The following is a 20,087-nucleotide window of genomic DNA, read 5'->3' on the forward strand; positions in this document are numbered from 1 at the left end:
ACTCTCAGACTCACTGAGAGGGACCTATTCCATGCAGACGGACTAGCACAACTCCTCGAGTGCCAGGCCCCGCTACTTCTGACTGGGACCTCACTTCTTTGCTGTTCAGCACGTGAGGTCACAGCCTCGCACGTGAGGTCACAGCCTCCCACCTGTCTCCCCCCACCCCCCCATGATGCCACAACAGCCTGTACGCAACGAGGGCAGGCCTCGTCGGGTCTCCCGTATTGGGCCGTCAGTGTGACTAGTGAGTTTGACAGCTGCGGCCCTGCGCAGCGGCAGGAATTTCAATCCCGGCAGCAGGGCAGATTGATTCATTGTAGCAGAGCCGAGCACGATCCTTATAACTGTTACTGAGCCTGCTGGCAGCCGCAAGTGAAGTCTGCTGCGGCCCGGGCTGGGCGCACGGTACACAGGTGCAGAGGCACCAGCACGCGCGCTAGCATCAGGCATACTGGCGTTGGCAGCCCGGTCAATGGCAAAATGCGTGATAATGCTGGGCAGGGATGAGTTGCTGCCTTCTGCTGTACTATCGTGGGTGGAAGTATCACTGATGGGGATCACTAATAGTTTTTAGATTAAGTATTTTTTTTATAACATAACTTAAACAGATTGGCAGTGCCAATAGCTCTGGCTAAACACTTACAAGGTCTCGAAGGCGAGACCGATTGCATTGCAAATGCTTGTTTTTGTATGCATTGCGTTATTCATTCAACCCATTTCAGATTAGTCTGCGAGTTCATGCAGATAGGACTAAACTATTTGCCTGGGATCTAGGCATACGATCCCAGGTATCTAGGCATACGAGTTTGTAAGCCAGGATTCTTGGTTCCTCAGCCACCAATGTGTCCATTCCCTCGATCAAGCATTACATTTTGTAAGCTGCTGTAGCAGTTACAAATAATATTAAGCTCTAGCATTGGTTGTCACTTTCTTAGTCGCTGGTTGATTGTAGCTTTTCATTTGCGCCTTGCACATTTACATAGTGTGCATCGCTTCATTTTTACAGCAATAGTGTGAATGAAGCGAGCATCTTTTTTGGGTCTCAATTTTAAAGGCACCTAGAGATGACTCTTGCCAAAGACCTATTACCTACAAGGCAATAAACATAGAGTGGACTTTTTCCTCTCGATTCTCTGCTCCATATTGGGTTGCTTTCCTTCATATTCCATAGTATATTTACCATAATTTAGATTTTTTTTTTTGACTGGTATCCTTCCACTGCTAAATTGTTTTTCTTGAGCCCTATATGGTTTCCCTTCACCGCCCCTTTTATTTTCTATTCATAAGCTTTTTTTCATCTTTCGTAGGGCTTGGCTGCTGCACATTGCCACCGCACCACTTGCTTTTTTTTGCATCTGTATTCCCCCACACCACCAACTTTGTACCCCATTCCTATTCTTCCTCATTGTGATGCAACCATGATCCTGCGCATCCTTTATTTTTTTTTTCATTTTTGTTCCATAATGGCTGTCCATTTTGAAATGGTAAATTAAAAATGAAGTAATATGAGCATTGGGAAAGCCAATGGGTCTCTGCAATGCCAGGACTACTGGCCTTGTCAGTGTGAATGTCTTAGCCATGTTGTCTAGCATTACATCTGCTGGTCAGCTTTCTGAAAGCCCAGAATCACAGGATGTTTAGTCAACGCTGAGCTTCCCCCATCCACCCCCCCCCCCCCAACAATGCTTAGTTTATTGTCCTGCCCCCCCTAAAATAGCGCCTTTTTCAGTGAGTTTCAGCCATGCTGAACAGCAGATGTGCTGCTAAACAAGGATAAAAGACTCACCTTGGCAAGACTAATAGGCAATGCCTGAACTATCTATTGGCTTTGCCTCGATTGGCCTAACAGCTATGGCAGTCAACCTTGAATCTGGTGAACCGGGTTAGTCTCGGCAATGACGCTGAACATCCTGTGATTATGGGCAAATCACTTAATCTCCGCGTGCCTAACAAATTAAGTGTCCTCCTGTAATGCTACAGGTGCTTTGTAAAACACTGATACCCGATACCTTCGTGTCAAGTTTGTGCTATGTAAAACTCAGTAAAAAATGATTGTTTGGTGTTGATGGGGTCTTTATGAGCAAATGTGGAAGTGATCATGAGAAACAGTTGAGCTTTAAAGTGAGGATGTGGAGTACCAGCTGGGGCTGCCGACGGGGGAACTTGGGAACCAGGTTCGCAACTCGAGGTCAGCTGAACAGTTTGTGATTCTTGCGCTTGCCCCTGTGTAAGACAATGAATGGGTCATTGTGTAATGTAACTGGGGAGCACTTGAAACACTCCAATACCATCCGCTGGTGTTAGCACTAGCAAGATGGAGGATGGAACAACTGCTCCAATACTATCGGATCAAGCAAAATAAATAAAATCTGCAGTGACTAGGGAGGTGTGGGGAGAAGAGTCGAGCAGGGAAGCAGGAGGGGATGGGAAGATGGAAAGCAATGACTGGAGAGGGCCAGAGGAAGCGACAGTGAAGGAGGAAGAAAATGCCTGAATTGAAGCATGCTCATGTTCAAAAATGAATGTGTAATTGTGGAATGAAACTGGTGAGCGCTTAAAGTGCTCCGATGTCATCTGCTAGTTTTTGTGATATGGCAGGATGGAGTGAGCACTCCAATACCATTGCCTCATGCAAAGAACATAAACCAGTACTGTTCATGTTTTAACAACGTTTTAAGAAATGCATTTGTTAATATACACCTGCATGCATTTTAGTTGTGTGTGTGTGTGTACACAAGGGAGACGACCTGAAAACCCAAGTACTCCTATGGAGTGCTTGAAAATAAAGAAAAAAAATTGTTCATGCGCTATGGAAGGACCAAACACCAGTAGAGTACATGTCAAATGGCATCAAAGAAAACGAATGACGCAGAAGTTTACCAATGGTAGATGGGCTGCCTGTAAGCCCATAGATAAAACTCGTCTCTTCGAGACCGCACATGTGCCGTCTAGCCGAGCAGTACATTCGCCGTCCAGCTGAGACCTATAAACAATATATTTAGCACTGTCGAAACCTACCGGCTTTGCCAATGTTTGTTTTGTTTAGAAACGGCGAGATTAAGTGAATTATCGTAATCACAAAATGTAGAGCTGAGGTTTACGAAAGGATGTGGCGCAAGGAGCAGAGTTGCAGACTATGGAGATGGGAAACCGGGTTTGAGTTTCGGCATCTACTCTGCTTTTCACTTTTTTTTTTGTGCAGTTTTGTATAGCGCCAACACCACCGAAGGTATTGGAGCGCTTTACATTAGCACCAGCTACTTTTGTGCAGTTGTATATAGCCCTAACACCATCCGAAGGGATTAAGTGATTTGCCTAGGTTTAGTGTCCTCGTGAAAAGTCACTGGTGCTAATGTCAAGAGCTCTGGTGGTAGTGGCTCTGTATACAACTGCACAAAAAAAGTAGCTGGTACTAACGTAAAGCGCTCCAATACTTTCAAGTGGTGTTGGCCGGGTACAAAACAACCCAAAAAATTTGAAAAGCAGAGTTATGGGAGACTGGGGCAAGCAGCGATAGGTGGACAGGCAACCAAAAGCAAATGCGGGCTGCCACAAGGAGATTAAGTGATTTTGGCTGTATGCACAAAATGTGGGACTGAGGCTAGGGATAGGATGTGGCGTAAGGGCCACAGCTTCTGAATGTGGAGTTGGGAAACTGGTTTGAGTTTCGGTGTCTGCTTAACATCCTTGATTCTGAGCAGATCACTTAATCTCCCTATGCCTACAAACATTTGTCTTTGTGTAAAGTAACTGGTGGTAATGTAAAGTGCTCCACTATCCTCGTGGTGTTGGCGCTATATAAAAGTGCACAAACACCCCCAGAGAATCCGTGTTCGGCTGTTTTTACATTAGTGAACATGAGGAAATACATTCCATCAGCAACCGCATTAAAAGGACTACTTTTGCCATGGACACTGGGGTAGGCAGACCTTGACATAAAGACTCAGCCTGGCTCCTTGTACGAGAATTCAAGTTTAGTAACAATGGCACATGGAAACACTTCACCGGTGAATGCAGAAAGTGTCCCTGACGAGAGACATTTAAAGAATCCCACCCTATGCAAGAGCAGCAACAATGTGAAACACTAACAGTTCAGTCATTTCACACAGGAGAAACGTTGGTATGCAATTACAGCAGAATACACTGGTACTTTAGAAGCTCTGATATGCCCTGTGATAACACTTCTGATTCAGTTGGGGTCTGATTTTCCAGCTATAAAACTTCCCGAACGACCACATATGGTGTAAACGTGCACACTCTTAGTACCCACATGAGTGGGGAAATTAACTGACTACATGTGACTAGTGATAGCAGCTGTGCACACATGCTCCAATTAGCACATCAGCTGTACACTAACAGGACATTAAAAGGCAGAACACCACCACTCACTACAACGAAATGGACTACAATGGGGGTTTAATGCAGTGACTGGAGAGGGGGGGTGACTGTTGAACTGTAAGCATATGATAGGGAGGAGGTGGGGAAAACGAAAAGCGTCAACAAAGGGAAAAGCAGTGATGGGGGTGATCTGTGGACGGGGCATAAGGGAGGAGACTGAGCTGGTAAAAGCACAAGCAATGGGAGCAGTGGATATTTGAAAGTACTTGTTACATGGTCTGGGGAGGCTAAACGCTAGAAGAGGTATGACTATGCATGCAAGTGCTAATCGAGACCTACAATGACAGGCGATAGAGCGAATAAATGGGAAGCCTGTGAGGTTACGCCTGCTTAGATTTTCTTTTTTTGCTGCCCATAAGTTATATACACCTCATTTCGTCCTATTTTTCCCAATGTCATTGGGTTTGCCAGGGTTTGTAGATTTTCCCTGGAGAGGGAACAAAAAAATAACCAAAACCTAAGCAATTTTGTTTATGGATAAAATTGGGGGGGGGGGGGAAGTGCTGCACAAGAAAGCATGTCTCTCTCCTCATACCCCCCTGCTCTTCCCCCCCCCCCCCCCAAATATCGCTATCGCAATCTCCCCAGCTTTCAGAACAAACAGTTGTATCCCCCAAAAAGTTTGACCAGTTTCTTTCATGTTTTTTTAACAGGTAGTCCTGTTTTAATTTTTGTGGTTTCAACCTACTTGCCGTTTGTGGTGGAAACTGTCACAAAACCCATGGGTGATCTCGGAAAGTTATACGTTTCTAAACACCAAATTCTCAGTTCAGCAATGTTATTTGTGTAGATCCCCCAGGGGTTTCTCAAAGAAACTAGCTGATTAAATAATTATTAATTTATCTGTGACAACCTTCTCATCTGACTTCTTGTCACTGGCAGTTTTACAAATGCAACATGGTTACATTCGACAGACCCTTCTTTTGCAGTGACAGATTAGAGGTTTGAAGGTTCTCAAAATACCGGATCCCCCAGAACCTACAACCGAGCAGTAGCTTACAGTGATTTTCATTGTGTACCAACTAAGCAGTTCATGTGGTAAAATAGAAAGAATGAGAAATTGATATAAAGGAAACCCTATCTTTTTCTGAAATGTACACAAGATACTCGGTTTAGGAACCGTGTTTTTTATACACCTCAGGATTTGTGGTTACCCATACTATCATGTGATTCAGACAGCATTTTGCACAAAGACTTCTTTCTTTCACACTGGCTTACTTACATTTAGATGTCACGAATGCAGAGAAATGCAACTGATAATAGCAAGTGTTCACACATCTCCTGATTAAAAACCGTATTCCACTTGATCGGTTGGGCCTAGGTAGTACCTGCGACACAAAATGCTCAAACGAGACTTGGACTCATCATCTCACACAGCAGAATCCGTGCAGTTTTTAGTGTCGTTACCTGCAGGTTTTGGGCCCTACCTCAGACGCCACACAGGGAAATTAAGCATAAACAGAAGTTTCTGAAAAACAGACACCTAGGGGTGGTCCTGGGTGGTGGGACATGCTTAGTTCTAACAATGATTTCGTACTCTGAAGCCCTTGCATGCCTAAAACTTTGGCTAAAGGCACGTCTTCCTCACATTCCTGGGAAGGAAAGTTATGGAATCTGTGGAGAGCCTACCAACTTGCTTTCCCTCCCACATCTCCCGATTAACAAGCATTTACAATGCAATGGTCTCTGCATTGGTGAAGTTAGAGCTATTGGCATTGCTCATGACATTTTTGTTTTGTTTTTGTTTTTAAAACATTTAAAGAAACTGCATTGTTATTTACAATGTCAATAGCTTAATCACTCTCAAATGCGAGACCTATTGCATTTGCACCCATTCACAGAGCCACCTACACACACACTGATTAAGCTATTGACATTGTAAATAACAATGCCGTTTCTTTACATGTTTTAAAAACAAAAACATAAACAAAAATGTCATGAGCAATGCCAATAGCTCTAACTTTAACAATGCCGAGACGGTTGCATTGTAAATGCTTGTTCAGATAACCCCTCGATTTACTTAGCTGACTGTGTTTATACCCCTTCACTTCTGAAAGATCTAAGTTGTCCCCTTTTTCACCCACCAGCTGCTATGCTATCCTCTCCGTCTTTTTCGCACAGAAGAAAGGGAAAGCCAGAGCAAATTGGGATTTTTAAAGAGCTTCCCTTTCTTCGAGCGGCATAGCTTCCTGGTGGGGGAGGTCACACCTGAGGCACAACTAGAGTCAAATTTCGTGTGGGGTGGGGGGTCTGATTCTTCAAACAAAAGGTAGAGTGGAGGTGCAGGGGCTCTAAGGAGTGATAAACATCAAAGCCTCGTTAACGAGCAAAATGTCTTTTAAAGACCTGTGAAGTACTCTGGTGCCGCTGTGTTTGTACCCAGGAAACTGTCTGAGGGTGGGGTGGCCTATGGTAGTGCCCGGCTGCTGTTAGAGGTGTACACATAGCTTTTCCATATGCTCTTCGTGATGAGCGGCAATACATGTCTTTAATGCCAAGACATGAGAACTCTTGCCCTGCTTCTAGGGCCTCGAGCCAACCTCTTTCCTGACTTTGCACATGGCTTTACCCAGTGGCAAATCACAACGAGTCCTGATTTTTAGGTCTCGAGTTGGGCAAGAGCTCTTGATTTGACCAGAGTTCTAGATACATTATACTTCACAATGGGGATTTTCAGTCACCGCTCTATAACCATTGGTCTGTCATTCACATTTTTCTTCCGCCCTATACAGCCTTTAGGACGGAGGAGTGGGTGCCGGGGATTGTTGAAACCCTGCCCTGCAGTTCTTAATTTGAGCCAGTGGTTTTCGGTGCTCTGCGGAACACTGCAACTTATGACAGCCGCCACATGGTTTACAAATTAACAGAACAACCGTTATTTATTCATTCAATATACAATAAAAATACCTGCCGCTCAGGTCATTCTTACGGTTTCCGAGGCCTCAAATAGTGTGAATTGTCAATTACACACATGTACTGCCATTGGCAGCGCTGGCTGACGTGGGCCCTAGTACTTAATTGTTTTATTATTACAAATTAAGCACTGCCCACCAGCTGCTGAGACTATGCTGCCGGGAAGGGGGGAGGGGTGGAGCAGCAGCAGGCGAGCAACTGGTAGTCCCGGGGGTTCTTCAGTCCCTGAACTCATCTGTGGGGCCTGTAGCGGTGCTTCTCGGGTGAGCTCCGATACTGTACTGGAGATGGGCAGGAGTGTGTCCCTGTGGCTGGGCAGTACCTGGCCTGGTGTTGAGGTACTGTACTGCATGCAGATGGGCCCCAGTCTCTCCCACTGGACACCAGTGCTAGTCCCGGGGTGTGCAGTACATGGCCTGCTGCTGCTCTGATGCTGTGCTGCAGTGGAGGGGGCACCAGTACTAGTCCCGGGAGCAGTTCAGTACCTGGCCAGCTTCTGATTTGGTGCGCGATGTTGTCATGATCGGTTTTTTACAAAAAATAGTTTTATAAAAGAAAGCAAAAAGTACAATATATTAAAACAAGCTTGGCGCACGGATGCTCCTCGCTCTCTGCTTTGGGCGAGCGGGGTCAGCACGGTCCTGAAAGAGGATCGCACCGGAGCTTGAAGCAGAAATGCCTCGGAGAAAGGCGACGTCCTTTTTGGATTTGGGGGCGTGTTTTTCTGTTCTCTCCTCTTGCCATTGGCTGGAGGAGATAATTAGAAAAGTTGCAAAAAACACGCCCCCGAATCCGTAAAGGACGGGGCCTGTTCGGAGAGACAAAGCCTCTTCTCCAATGGCTAGCCAGCATTTAAGAGGCCAGCCAATGGAGAAGAGGAGAGAAGAGGGGCGGGTTCAAGCCCCTCTTCTCCAAAACATTAAATCTCCGGACTTCCGGTTCTGCCTTCGGCAGACCGGATGGTCCCGAGACCTAAAAATGGTGCGTCACTTGTGAGAGGGCCTTGCTCCTGCGACAGGAAAGGGCCAAAAACACAGCATTGACAGATCAGTTTTGGGTGGAATACTTTTTTTTTTTCTTTTTCTACATTCGTAAGACTGTGATTTAAAATATTGGTAATTGTATCCGTCGCCTCAAGCAGGTCGTGCGCGTTGCTTCTGCCTTAGTGACCTCTTCAGTATGCCAGGACTTTTATTTTACATTTTCAGAAAAACGAAATGCAAGCTATGCTGAAGGCTCCCTTGAAGCTCAGTTGCCTTTAGTACTGTTGTCTGTTTATGTTGAAAGCCGGGGTGGCAAGTGAACCTTCCTTTCTGTGCCATAGAAACTAAACGAGGACTTGACTAGAGCCTGCTCCGCCATACGACCTTTATTGAAAATGGGGACAGTATTGATGGTGAGGGTAGATCACACCTGTTGCACCTGCACATTGACCTAGGTCTAGGGAAGTGACTAACATTTCTGCATTATCTCCTACCAGTTGTCCTGTTTAAGCTTTTAATTTATTTCCAAGTTACTTTGTGACTGCTGGATAAGTTGTATAACTACATGTTGTAGAGGAAAGGTTGTGCTCTGATCTACGTTTTCAGTCCCAGAGTTGTGGAAGTGGACTTATTTCAACATGGTGTGGCGTGAGACATCTAAACTGCACACACTTACTGCAGCGGCAGTTTAACATGTTCACATTAGCATAGTTCATTCTTTAAAATAACTATTGCTTCTTTCGCCTGCCATTTTCCGTGTCCGCCTCCATTTTGGATTGTAACCGCATATGGTACAAATTAGTTTTTCTTTTTCTAATAGTTGCGTCTTTCAGCTTTCGAGTAGGTTTCTGTGCATTGAGTGTGCGTGGGTAAATTGCGACTTACAAAGTAACTGCGACTATATATTGGCAATTCTCATCGACAACACAGGGATACTTTCACCCAAAGTACACTTTGCTCTTCGGCGGCCCTTGTGGGTGTGTATGCGTCCTAAGCTGCGTACTGTTTTGAACAGACTTAATGAATCGCTCCTTGGTTCTAGTTCATAAATGACACATTGCGCTGGAGAGCAGCGTTAACTCGGCTGCTTCCCAGCTTTAAGAAGTGTCACTTTTGGTCTAATGCACCTTTTTGTTCCAGTAGCCGCATCGAGCTGGGGGATGTCACGCCACACAACATCAAGCAGCTGAAGAGGTTAAACCAGGTCATCTTCCCAGTTAGTTACAATGACAAGTTCTACAAGGATGTGTTGGAGGTTGGGGAGCTGGCAAAACTCGGTATAGTACTTCAGTTCCTTACTTTGTTTAAATATGTAATCATATTTGTATCTACCTTAAAGTAGTTTTGTTACAAAGGAACGTGTTTTCATAGAAAAATGATTGGATAAAATTATGAATGAATATTATTTTGTCAAGTTTCTCCTCAGTTATTTTTTTTCCTCCAGATTGTTTTTAATATGACCTCGTTTTCCAAACATCTGTCAGTGACATTGCAGCAAGTTTTTAATCTGCTCTCTTTTCTCTCGCCAGCTTATTTCAATGACATTGCAGTAGGTGCTGTATGCTGTAGGGTGGATCACTCCCAGAATCAAAAGAGACTCTACATCATGACGCTGGGTTGCCTTGCACCCTACCGCAGGCTAGGTATAGGTAAGTTCTCTTACAAAAAAAAACACTGCTTCATTGTAGAGAGAAGGAACTTCCGTTACATTATCGAAGGTCAGAGAAGATCGGATTGGTTTTACGGTTCAGGTCAAATGATTTTTAGTAAGGGCTATTGACTGCAGTTCCGAATGTGCAAGTGAACTGCAGGTACAAGGTTTTCAGAGCCCTTGGCTCGTTTTACTTTTATTTTCTAGTTCAGTCATTTTGATTAAGTTGTATTTGATAATTCTGATTGCAGATTCCTCAACTTGTTATTGCCCCCAGGCGCCAGATTGGATCCAGAAACTTAAAGCAGTGCTTCTATTTACTAGTATGTCAACGTGTGGCACCAGACTTCACTGCACTCTGGAAGTGACATCCTTAGCCGCATATAAGCGCCACCCATTCACAATGAATTCAGTTTCTTTCTGCACCTTCAAATGCTGATCCGGAGTTCTGCTACTTTTCTTCATACGTGAAGAGTTTTTTTTTTTCTCAATGATTTCTCTTGATTTCTCTTAAATCTACCACTGTTCAAGGGAAGATATCTCCTAAGGCTATAGGGTTAAAACCTTGTGTGGACAGTCTCAAACAGATGTGCCTCTGGTGTTTGGAGTTCAGCAAGGCCTGCAGTGACAGTGCAAAGATGAACCTAAAAACACCCATGAACGCCAGGTAAACACTGCAAGACTCCATGCGGGTCCTCTTCTGGTGTAAGCCGAGAGTGCAGATTCCTTCCTGCTGCTGAAGCCATTCCTGCAGCAGTTATTTGTTGTGGTCAAAGTCTTGGGGTAAGTCCAAGAAGAAGCATAAGAATCCCAGAAGGGACTCTGCCCTTTTGCCACCATTCTCAATCTCCAGAGAAAGCGAAAGGGTGTCATCGTGCCCATGTCTCTTCACCCACTCCCCCAAATCCCCGAAGGAGCTAATACCAATCTTTGTCCTGATGCACCCCGGGCTTTTCTTCCCATCTTTCAGTCAAATTGCAGATCGAAGCCTGTGGAGAGTCTAGGTTGTGGATCGTTGGCGCGCCTCTGTCTCCCTCTGGTGTGTCTTTGTGACCCAAAGAGTCACTGGAGCCTCCGGTAGGCATCTTTGCAGACTTAGTCTCGTGCCAAAATCTGCGTCGGTCCCTTGAACGTTGACACTGATGCCACCTGTGATCGATCCTCAATGTGCTGTGGTGTCTCACTCCAAGCCTAATTCATCTCAACTTGGCCACGCACTAATCCTGACATAACGCAACCAATACTCAACCTTTGTGACTCTGACACAATCCCAATACTGCACCAGCATTTTAGCTTGGACTCTATTCGGAGTTGATGATGGAGGTGATAGGGATGGGTTTGCCACACTTTGACATGGATAATTTGTGTGTGAACCTGCAGGATTCAAGTGGACTGGATACCTCAGAGTACTGGGCTAGTTACCACCCCTTCTGCTCCCAGACTCCCCAAATGAGTAAAATACATCCTTGGTCACGGTCCGCAGCATGTTCTTATCCTCCACCTTCCTCCTATGTAGGTGCCCTTACTGGCACACTCTTACGGTAAACCATGTTCTGGACCTCTGTTTAATCACCAAGTCGCACTTCACCATAAACAGCTCAAGGTGAAATACATATTCCGCCATCCAACCCCTGAGAGTGTGGTGGTGCCAGCGTCCATCTCCTGAGCACAGTCTAATGCCTGGTCTCTTAGTCGGTCAATGCCATTTACTTCCTGGGACCCTACTCGCATGCTTTGTGAGATCTTACCGGCAATCTCAGAAAACATATGGGCTTTATTGGCCCACGTCTTTCAGGACTGCTGAGACACACTGCCCAGTTTGTCATCCAGTCCGGCCTAAATGCCACTGATTGTCTAGGACGTGCTAGTAAGGTAGCTGTGGTGTTGCAGCATCATGCATGGATGAGGTCTTTTTGGGGCGTCCAGGCATACCTAATTGACGTGCCTTTTGACGCATCCTGCCTGTTCAGCGAAAGAGGAAACTCTGCCCTGGAGTGTTTTGCAGAGAGCAGAGCTACAACCTGCTCCTTGGGTCTTACAGCACCAGTTCAGCAATCTCCTTCACAGTTTCACCCTTATTCGGGGATTATGCTGGAGGCATGGCATATCTGCAATGCCAGGCTATGCCACATGCACAACAGGCCTCTTAGCCCTTTCGTGGTCAAGGCAGTGGCCCCAACAATGTCCAAGCCATCAGGGACTCGGTCCCCCCCTCCTCCAACCCTCCAGCAACCTCAAAACCTCTTTAGTGCTCCTAGTGACACACAACTACTCTGTAGGAGTCTGGGTCTGACATGTCCTTGATGTGTGACGGAGCATTATGTCTGACCAATGGGTCCTTCAGGTCATCCAGCGGGTCTACGCAGTGTAATTCCTTTTCAATGCAACTCCAACCTACATCACAGCACTTTCGAAAGACCACACCTCTGTTTTGCGTCCGGACTTGCAGGCTCTTTTGGCCAAAGGAATCTTACAGAGAGGGTATCTGCCTCAGAAGTGGGGGCTGAATGTCTTTCCAACTACTTCCTTGTGCAAAAGGACAGTGTCCTTCGTCCTGTTTTGGATCTTTGCCCGCGGAGTGCCTTTTTACTAAAGAGCAAATTCAAGATGCTCACTCTGGCCGAAATTCTATCTGCCCTGGATGCAGTAGACTGGATGGTGGTGTTGGACCAGCAAAACACCTATTTCATAATCTCATTCTGCAAGCTCACAGACCTTACCTGCCTACAAGGGGGTATACCTTTTCATTTTGCCGTGCTCCCTTTCACCTTCGCCACTGCTGTTTGGGTGTTCACAAAGGTGATGGCAGTTGTCGCTGCCAGCCTTTGGTGGTTGAGGGTACCAGTGTTCCTCCTACCTCAACAACTGATGGTTAAAGACAGGCGCACCAGTCATTCACAGAACACCTCCAGAACGAGTCCAGGATATTTGGGCTATGATCTTGATATTTCAGCCTCAGTTCTGGGTCTAAGTGAGGATGGCTGTGAGGCTTATTGGGCTACTGGCTACCTGCATCCTTCTGGTCTTCGATGCCAGGTGGCACATGCGAGCTCTGCAGTGGGATCTGAAGTCTACTGTTACAGCTCCATGGGAAATGTGTCCGTTTCCACACAGCTTCCAGAGGAGATTGCAAAAGAGCTTCAGGAGTGGCTGCTCGACTACAGTTGGACCAACGGCATACTCCCTCTCCCTACCCAAACCAGTGCTGACTGTTTTAATCAACACAGCATTACTGGACCTGCCTCCGTATCAGTTTGCGGTTGATTCGCTTGATGTTGACGGCTTTTCAACTAATCATCCAAAGGAGGCTGGTGCAGGTTTTCAACACCACCGCCATGTGGTACTGCAACAAGTGGGGCAGGGTAAGGTCCTCTGCGAGGAGAGACTGCGTCTCTGGAAGTGGCTGGGTCAATAAGGCATCTCCCTGGTTGTGAACCACCTGGTGAGCTTTTCGAACGCCAGGGTGGATGAACTTAGTTGGCGATGCCTCACTGGGCATGAATGGAAGCTACACCCAGAGGTATCGGAAGGGTGTCTTGCAGCATTGGGGGGGAAGCTTGGCTCTACCTCTTTGCACTGCTGAGAACTTACTGTCCCCACTTTTGTGGGTTAAAATTCCCAAGGATTCTCTTTCTGAGACTCACTCCACTTAAAGTGGACCAATGGCCTCCTGTGTACCTTCCCACAGCTACCTCTTGCCCGAGTTCTGAAGATCAGAAAACGAGTGGGCCCAAGTTCATAGTGGCTCTGGATTAGGCTGGAAGAGTGTGGTACCTAGAACTTCTAGGATTGAGCATCTGTCCTCAACTCAGGCTGCCACTTGGGTGGACCATCTGTCACAGCAGCAGGACAGTGTCTTGTAACTGGGTCTGCACAACCTGCTAGTCCATGAGTGGAGACTGAGTAGTGACAGGTAAGATTTGATCTCCCTTACAAAGATGTTCATGTGATCAGTCCGGCACCCTTCAATGAAATCAGTGTACACCGGCTGCTGGGATAAACTTGTGGCTTAGTGTGGGACCTGTTGCAGCCAAACTGTTAAATGTCTTGTTAGTCTTATGTTTGGCCAGCAAGGACTTGAAGTGGGCACTGTTAAATATTATCTCTCTGCCTTTTCAGCCTTTTCACGTTTACTGGCCTGCCATTTTTGTTCAAATCACCTATTATGATATGATTTCCTAAAGGTTTGCAGCATATGTATCTGCCAAAATCCTTTGTTATGCCACTGTGGGACTTAAATTTTGTTCCCACTTTCCTGATGTGTACCCCTTTTGAGCCAGTGTAGTTTTCTGTTACACTTAACGTTGAACGTTCATTTTAGTAGTGATAACATCTTGTCGCATGAGTAACTTCAGGTCCTCTTGGTCCCGCTGCCTTATGCCACCTGTTTTCTGGACAAACCGGTGTTGAGAACCCGACTTATGTTCCTCCCTGAGGTTTTGATGCCTTTTCATGGTGGACAAGCTATCCCCAGTCCGACATTCTTTTCTCTAACGTATCTCTCAAAAGAGCGAAACACTCCATTGCTTGGGCCCCATAAAAGTGCTGAGCTTTTTCTTTGATCGTACCAAGGACCATTGGTTGGATGATCCAGTTATTTTGGGGTTCTCTGGAGTAAAATAATAAAAGGCTGTGGTGTATTAAGATCTGTTAAACATTGGCTAGCAAGCAGCCTTCAGGAGGTCTGGTGGGTCATTTGACCAGAGCTGAGGCCGCTACCACTGTGTTGGCAGCAGAGTGCCTGTCTGGGACCTCGGTCATCTGCTACATGGGCATGTGCACATGTTCTTTAAGCAGTAGTGAGTTGACGGTCTCTGGTCCTTCAGGATGGGCTTTATGCCCATTTAGTCCTTCAGGACTTCTTGATCGGAGCCATTCCACAGACCTAACATCTTAGGAAATAGTACTTTGATATCTGTTCACAAGGCATGGGTCGCGCTTGTATGTTGCTGAATTTGTTCCCACCCCCTGACTCGAAGTTTCCAAATCAAGACTGCTGACAGGGAAATATTCTAAAGGTGAGGAATCGGAGGTTAGATATGGTATCCACCAGAAAGAGCGTTACCGACTTGTTCATATAGAACAGGTTTCATAGTCTGGTATTGTCAGCAACAGTAAATAGTAAGTTTGGGATTGCCCAATTTAATATTCTGAACTCCCAATGAGGTCTGTACGATCTGTGTATAAATCATGCTGCTTATACGTTGCACAAACATGGTGTCCTTCTAATGTGCCTTGCCTCTTAAATAATTACTAATGGATCATTTCCATTAACAGAAGAATTTGTTTTAGCACTACTACTAATTTCTTCTGTGCAGTAGTTCTGTTAGTGAAATCTTGCTTTTCTCTCCTTCCCAACTGGCTAAGAATTAATTCTCTGAAGAATGTTGGAGTATTCAGGTGCTTGTGAGCCCCCCTCTGCCTAGTGCATCACCAATGACCCCCCCCCCCCCTCTCTGCCCCCACCGCCACCTCTTTCATATTTTCCCTTCCATCATGCATCACATATAGAATTAGCTTCTCTGCTGTATTTCCTTTTGGCAGTACACATTAGTTTTTTCTGTCTCCTTGGAAGAGGCTTTTTTTATTTATTGCTTTTTCGATTCTAATTGGTTAAAAAGCTTACCTCTCTACTGTGCATGCCAGTTACAAGGGACTTCCACGAATGCATGTAATGTGTTGCGTAGTTCTCAGTAGCTGAGCCAAGCAAAGCCTCAGTGTTTAAGCAAACCAGTATCCAGACGCTAGTGTATACTATTTCAGAATTCACCTTTGTCCAAGAAGTATACAGAATAGTGATGAATGGAATGCTTGAATTAATCTTAGCTGATGGTAATTAGGTCTGCGTCTCAGTTCGTTATTTTGCACACCATGCCATCACTGTTCCCGACCATATGCAAATCTGTCTTGAGCCTGCTCCAATGGGAACAGTCCAGCTCAAACTGCAAAATCAGGACCGCCCTGAACCAGAAAACAAGCAATATGGGACTAGTTTACTCCTTATTAGGGCTAATCTGTCAGGTATAGCTTTGATCCTGTTCTGCAGTGTGCATGGAACCCACTTCATTGTGTTGTGGATGGGTATGGCCTGAAGTGTACAAAAAAGTGGTGGATGGAATGCTTGAATTAATCTGAGTCACTGGCAGCTACTTGAGGGCCACATACCAGTCCATTGTTCAGCACAGCATGCCACTGCAGTTTAGACCACCTGAATGAACCATGTCTACCTGTGAACCATCTTTATTTAAAAACCATTGAGCTGCGTACATTCTCTATCTGCTTTCCTTTATGGTACCAGGGCTAACAGGAACAGTGATGGGGGTACCTCGGATGCCCACGTTATCAATGGCTACCCCTACTTGATGCCCTGGATCATGAGTAGCATCCCTATTCATTCTGCTGTAGTTGCTGCATCCTTCGTAATGAGGAAATGTAATATTCCATTTGTCATCTGATGTACGTAAAGTAGATAAGTTGTGGTAAAAAAGGGGACTTTTCTGGATTCACATGCTGTGCATCTATTCCGCCATCCAGTCACAACGTTTTTTTTTTTGTTGTTTTTTTTTGTGTGGTGGTCTCGCCTGTTTAACTACTTTCCTTATTTCCGGGCATGTGGGTGGGTTGCATATGAATACAGTTAACTCTTCAGGCCACACAACTGCACCTACGGGTATGGAACCATTTCCTTTTGCAGCATGAATCCATTTCTGGATTCACATGCTGCGCATCTGATTACGTAACTGTGTTTCATTCCTTGGGTAGGCTGGGCTGAAATGCGGGTGTGTTGGCAAACAAGTGTTGTAGTACTCTGTCCAGCCTGTGCTGCTTTGTTTATTTGAATGTCCATTCAGTAGTGTTTTTTGAACGTGTGGTGATGCCCAAGGCAATGCAGAGGTCCTCAATGAGTATGTTTGCTAGGAACATTAGGGTGGCGCCTTTCTTTCTGGTCAGTGTGCCCTGGGGTGTACGGTTAGGGTCCTTCTGGCCCTAGTGTACCAGGTTTGTACAGTCTCCGCTATCCATTGTGCGATCGTTCCGTTGATCACCGGTGTTCCCTTGCCTTCAGAGGTCTTGGCGTGCAAACCTTTCGACATTTGTTGTTGCCTTCTGCTGTCTTTTGACATCTTTAGCTGCCTTCTTCAATGCTTCCCTTTTCTCAGCATCTCCTGCTGCATCTTCTACGTACAACTCCTCTCCTTGCGACCTCTTCAACATTCTCAATTTTTGCTAGATAGGCCAAGGTCTTTCAGGTATTCAAGTGTCTTGTGGGTGCTAGCCATGGTGTGGTGTGCTAGTCTCGGTCTGCAGCATAACTTGAAAGTTTTTGGCACAATCTCTGAGCAGGCTTCGCAATCTTCGTCCCTATGATCTTTCGGCAGGCACAGATTGCAGATCTCGTGTGGATCCCTCTGCACAAACCTACGGTGGCAGTTGGGGCAGAATTTAAAAGGAGTATTTTCCATTGCCTGCTGCTGCCTCTCTCCTCTTCATTCTCCGGCCATGCGGGTTTCGCCAGCGGGGTCCCCCTTCTGGGTTGAGAAGGCTCTCCTTTTCCGTTCGTAAGTTCTCTGGCTTTCGGTGTCCGTTTTATTTTTTTTATTTTTATTTTTTTAATTATTTTTTCCCCTGTTCTTCTCTGGGTTCTTTAAGCTGCTTTGTCCTGTTTCCATACCCAACGTCCGAAAAAAGAATCTGAAGATGGCAACTACGCACAGGAACTTCCGGGGTGCCGACTGACGTTGCACAAGGGATGGACTTAACACGTAATAATGGCCGATGACTCTGCAACAAAAGAAGAGAGATGGAAGACAAACATGTTTCCGGACTCAACCACTGGATGGCAGAATATAGATGCACAGCATTTGAATCCAGAAAATTCTTGAGGCTGCAAAACTACTCCTACTGGTAAGTAACCATTTTGCTATCTTACTGAAGCTGCTGACTTGCATGCAGCCAGTTTAATGTTGCTTCTGTTAAAGCTTTTCCTGAGACTGCAGAGAAATTCCCATTATGGTATTTACAATACCTATCGTAGCAGTTATAATTCCCTGTAGTGTCCAATCTTCAGGGAAAGTGACAAGCAAATTATGCTTCATATAAGTCAGAGGTACATTAGCAGTGTCTCCTGATTAATGAGCTTTATGTATGGAAGGAACTAGTGCGCTAGAGCACGGGGGGTGTAATCATTCCCATGGCGTCTTGGTCAAACTTATAAATTACATTTAGCTAGCACCCTGCAGTGCAAATTAGTTATTTGCAGTCTGGTATTTCAAGTCTGTCTCCTGGTCCAGTGCACACCACATTCTTTATTCTTACTGGAGTTCATTTGATCCTGTTAAACTGTGGCACATGAACACATTTTTATAAAAGGAAAGCCCAGGTGTATTCATGTTGCATGTCCATTAACACTTTTTACCTTGGAGTTCCTCTCTGTTGGATATTAGCCCTTTCTGGAGGGTCACCATAGATATTTTAGCCATTTTGCTGAGTCCTATTTTTTTTTTTTTTAATTGTTAAACGGATTTTATTTGTCAAATAGCACATATGGAGCAGAGCTCTGTACCCCAGAAACCTCTGCATAAGAAACTTGTATCATCATGACTATCTTTTTACAGGAGCAAATCAAGGAAAAATGGAAAGCAATACAAATGAAAAACCAACAAAGAAACCATAACCCAACCAACCCCCATCCCCTACCCCCCCCCCGTCGGACTAAAGTCCACCACAGAGCAGCATATTAATAGAAAAAACACCTCCTTCAATAAGTGTGGCCCTCCATTACACATAAGACTATGTCCTGCACCAACACAATGGAGGTTTAAGCCGGGTCAAGGGTCCCTGCCGTAGAGACTGGCTCCAACTCCAAGCCTCGGTAGTCTGCCCATCGCTTCCATATTTTAAAATGTTTGAGCGGGCACCCTCTTGCTTTGAAAATGGGAATCTCCAGGCCCATTCCTAAGTCAAGCCTGTTCTTCCAAGCAGACACTGAGGGCACTGCTGGGGCCCTCCATGCCCTGGCAATATCTCTTTTAGCCAGAGTGAACCCCAGCAGCATAAGATGGCGTATGTATATGTTGCCCCAACCCCGTCCATAACATGTAAGAGTACCAGCCTCAGCAAGCGGGTAAGTTCCCAGCCCAACACCTCTGAGGCAGGCCATAACCTGCCTCCAGAGTCGTGCCTAGGCAGAGCAGTGCCAGACTGTATGCATCAGGGTACCCTCCTCCCGTTCGCATCTGAGACACACAGGGGAGGCCACCAAACTCTCCCTCCACAATCGAACCCTAGTGAAGTATACCTGATGAAGGTACTTGAGCTGGATAAGGTGCAGACGTACGGCTATAGCAGCCCCCTGTCGGGAAACCATGGCCTCCGTCCAGTCCTCCTCCAGTGGGCCCATATCACCCTCCCAGGCCTCTGAGCTTCTGTAGCGTGCTGAGCCCTATTTTTGATGTTTGTCGAACTTTGTGCATATTACCATTGATAACTAGTGGTAAAGTTCCTCTGCTCCCTAAACCCCCGACCCCTCCCCTTTGACATGATGAAATTGGTATACCCCTAACTGGCATATCTGACTTAGTTATAATAGCTTAGTACATGGTACCAAGTGTACCCATGGCCTGTAAGTTAAATGTCAGTTGTGGACTGCCAAACCCATTGTGCCATCCACTGCAGTGTCAATGCAAATATGACTGCAGGCCTACCATCTGTGACCAAGCTGTTGTAGTTTTAAAACTGCAAATTCGACCTGTGAAAATAACCACTTTTAACAGGTCGAAACCTTCCTTTTAAACATTTCGAAGTCCCCCTAGGGCAGCATTATTGCACATAATGTAGAGTACATGATATTTAAAAGTAGAGAATATATATATATATATATATATATATATATATATGTATATATATATGTATATGTATATGTATATATATATGTATATGTATATGTATATATATATGTATATATGTATGTATATATGTATATATGTATGTATATATATATATATGTATATATATGTAGTCTAAGACACTTATAGTTATACAAAATCCAATTTAATGAGAACATTGAATTTTGTATAACTATTAAGGAAAGGCTACTTTTGGAAAGTTAGCCTTTCCCTGCCTAAAGCCTCTGGAGCTCG

The 20,087-nt window shown here is 45.3% G+C and overlaps 1 protein-coding gene across 2 annotated transcripts in view; it reads left to right on the plus strand.

Annotated features, from left to right (window-relative positions):
- The window catches only part of NAA50 (N-alpha-acetyltransferase 50, NatE catalytic subunit), a 165,327-nt gene that overhangs the window by 91,735 nt on the left and 53,505 nt on the right, over positions 1-20,087 (plus strand). Inside the window, exons 2-3 of one of the 2 annotated variants that reach the window (XM_085621088.1) lie at positions 9,438-9,574; positions 9,827-9,946. In XM_085621088.1, coding sequence (XP_085477214.1) covers positions 9,438-9,574; positions 9,827-9,946 — 257 coding nt within the window. The remainder of the gene's footprint in view (positions 1-9,437; positions 9,575-9,826; positions 9,947-20,087) is intronic. The other variant, XM_085621089.1, reaches the window with a different exon arrangement.

This window comes from Triturus cristatus, chromosome 8, assembly GCF_964204655.1.
Source record: "Triturus cristatus chromosome 8, aTriCri1.1, whole genome shotgun sequence".
NCBI classification, from domain to species: Eukaryota; Metazoa; Chordata; class Amphibia; order Caudata; family Salamandridae; genus Triturus; species Triturus cristatus.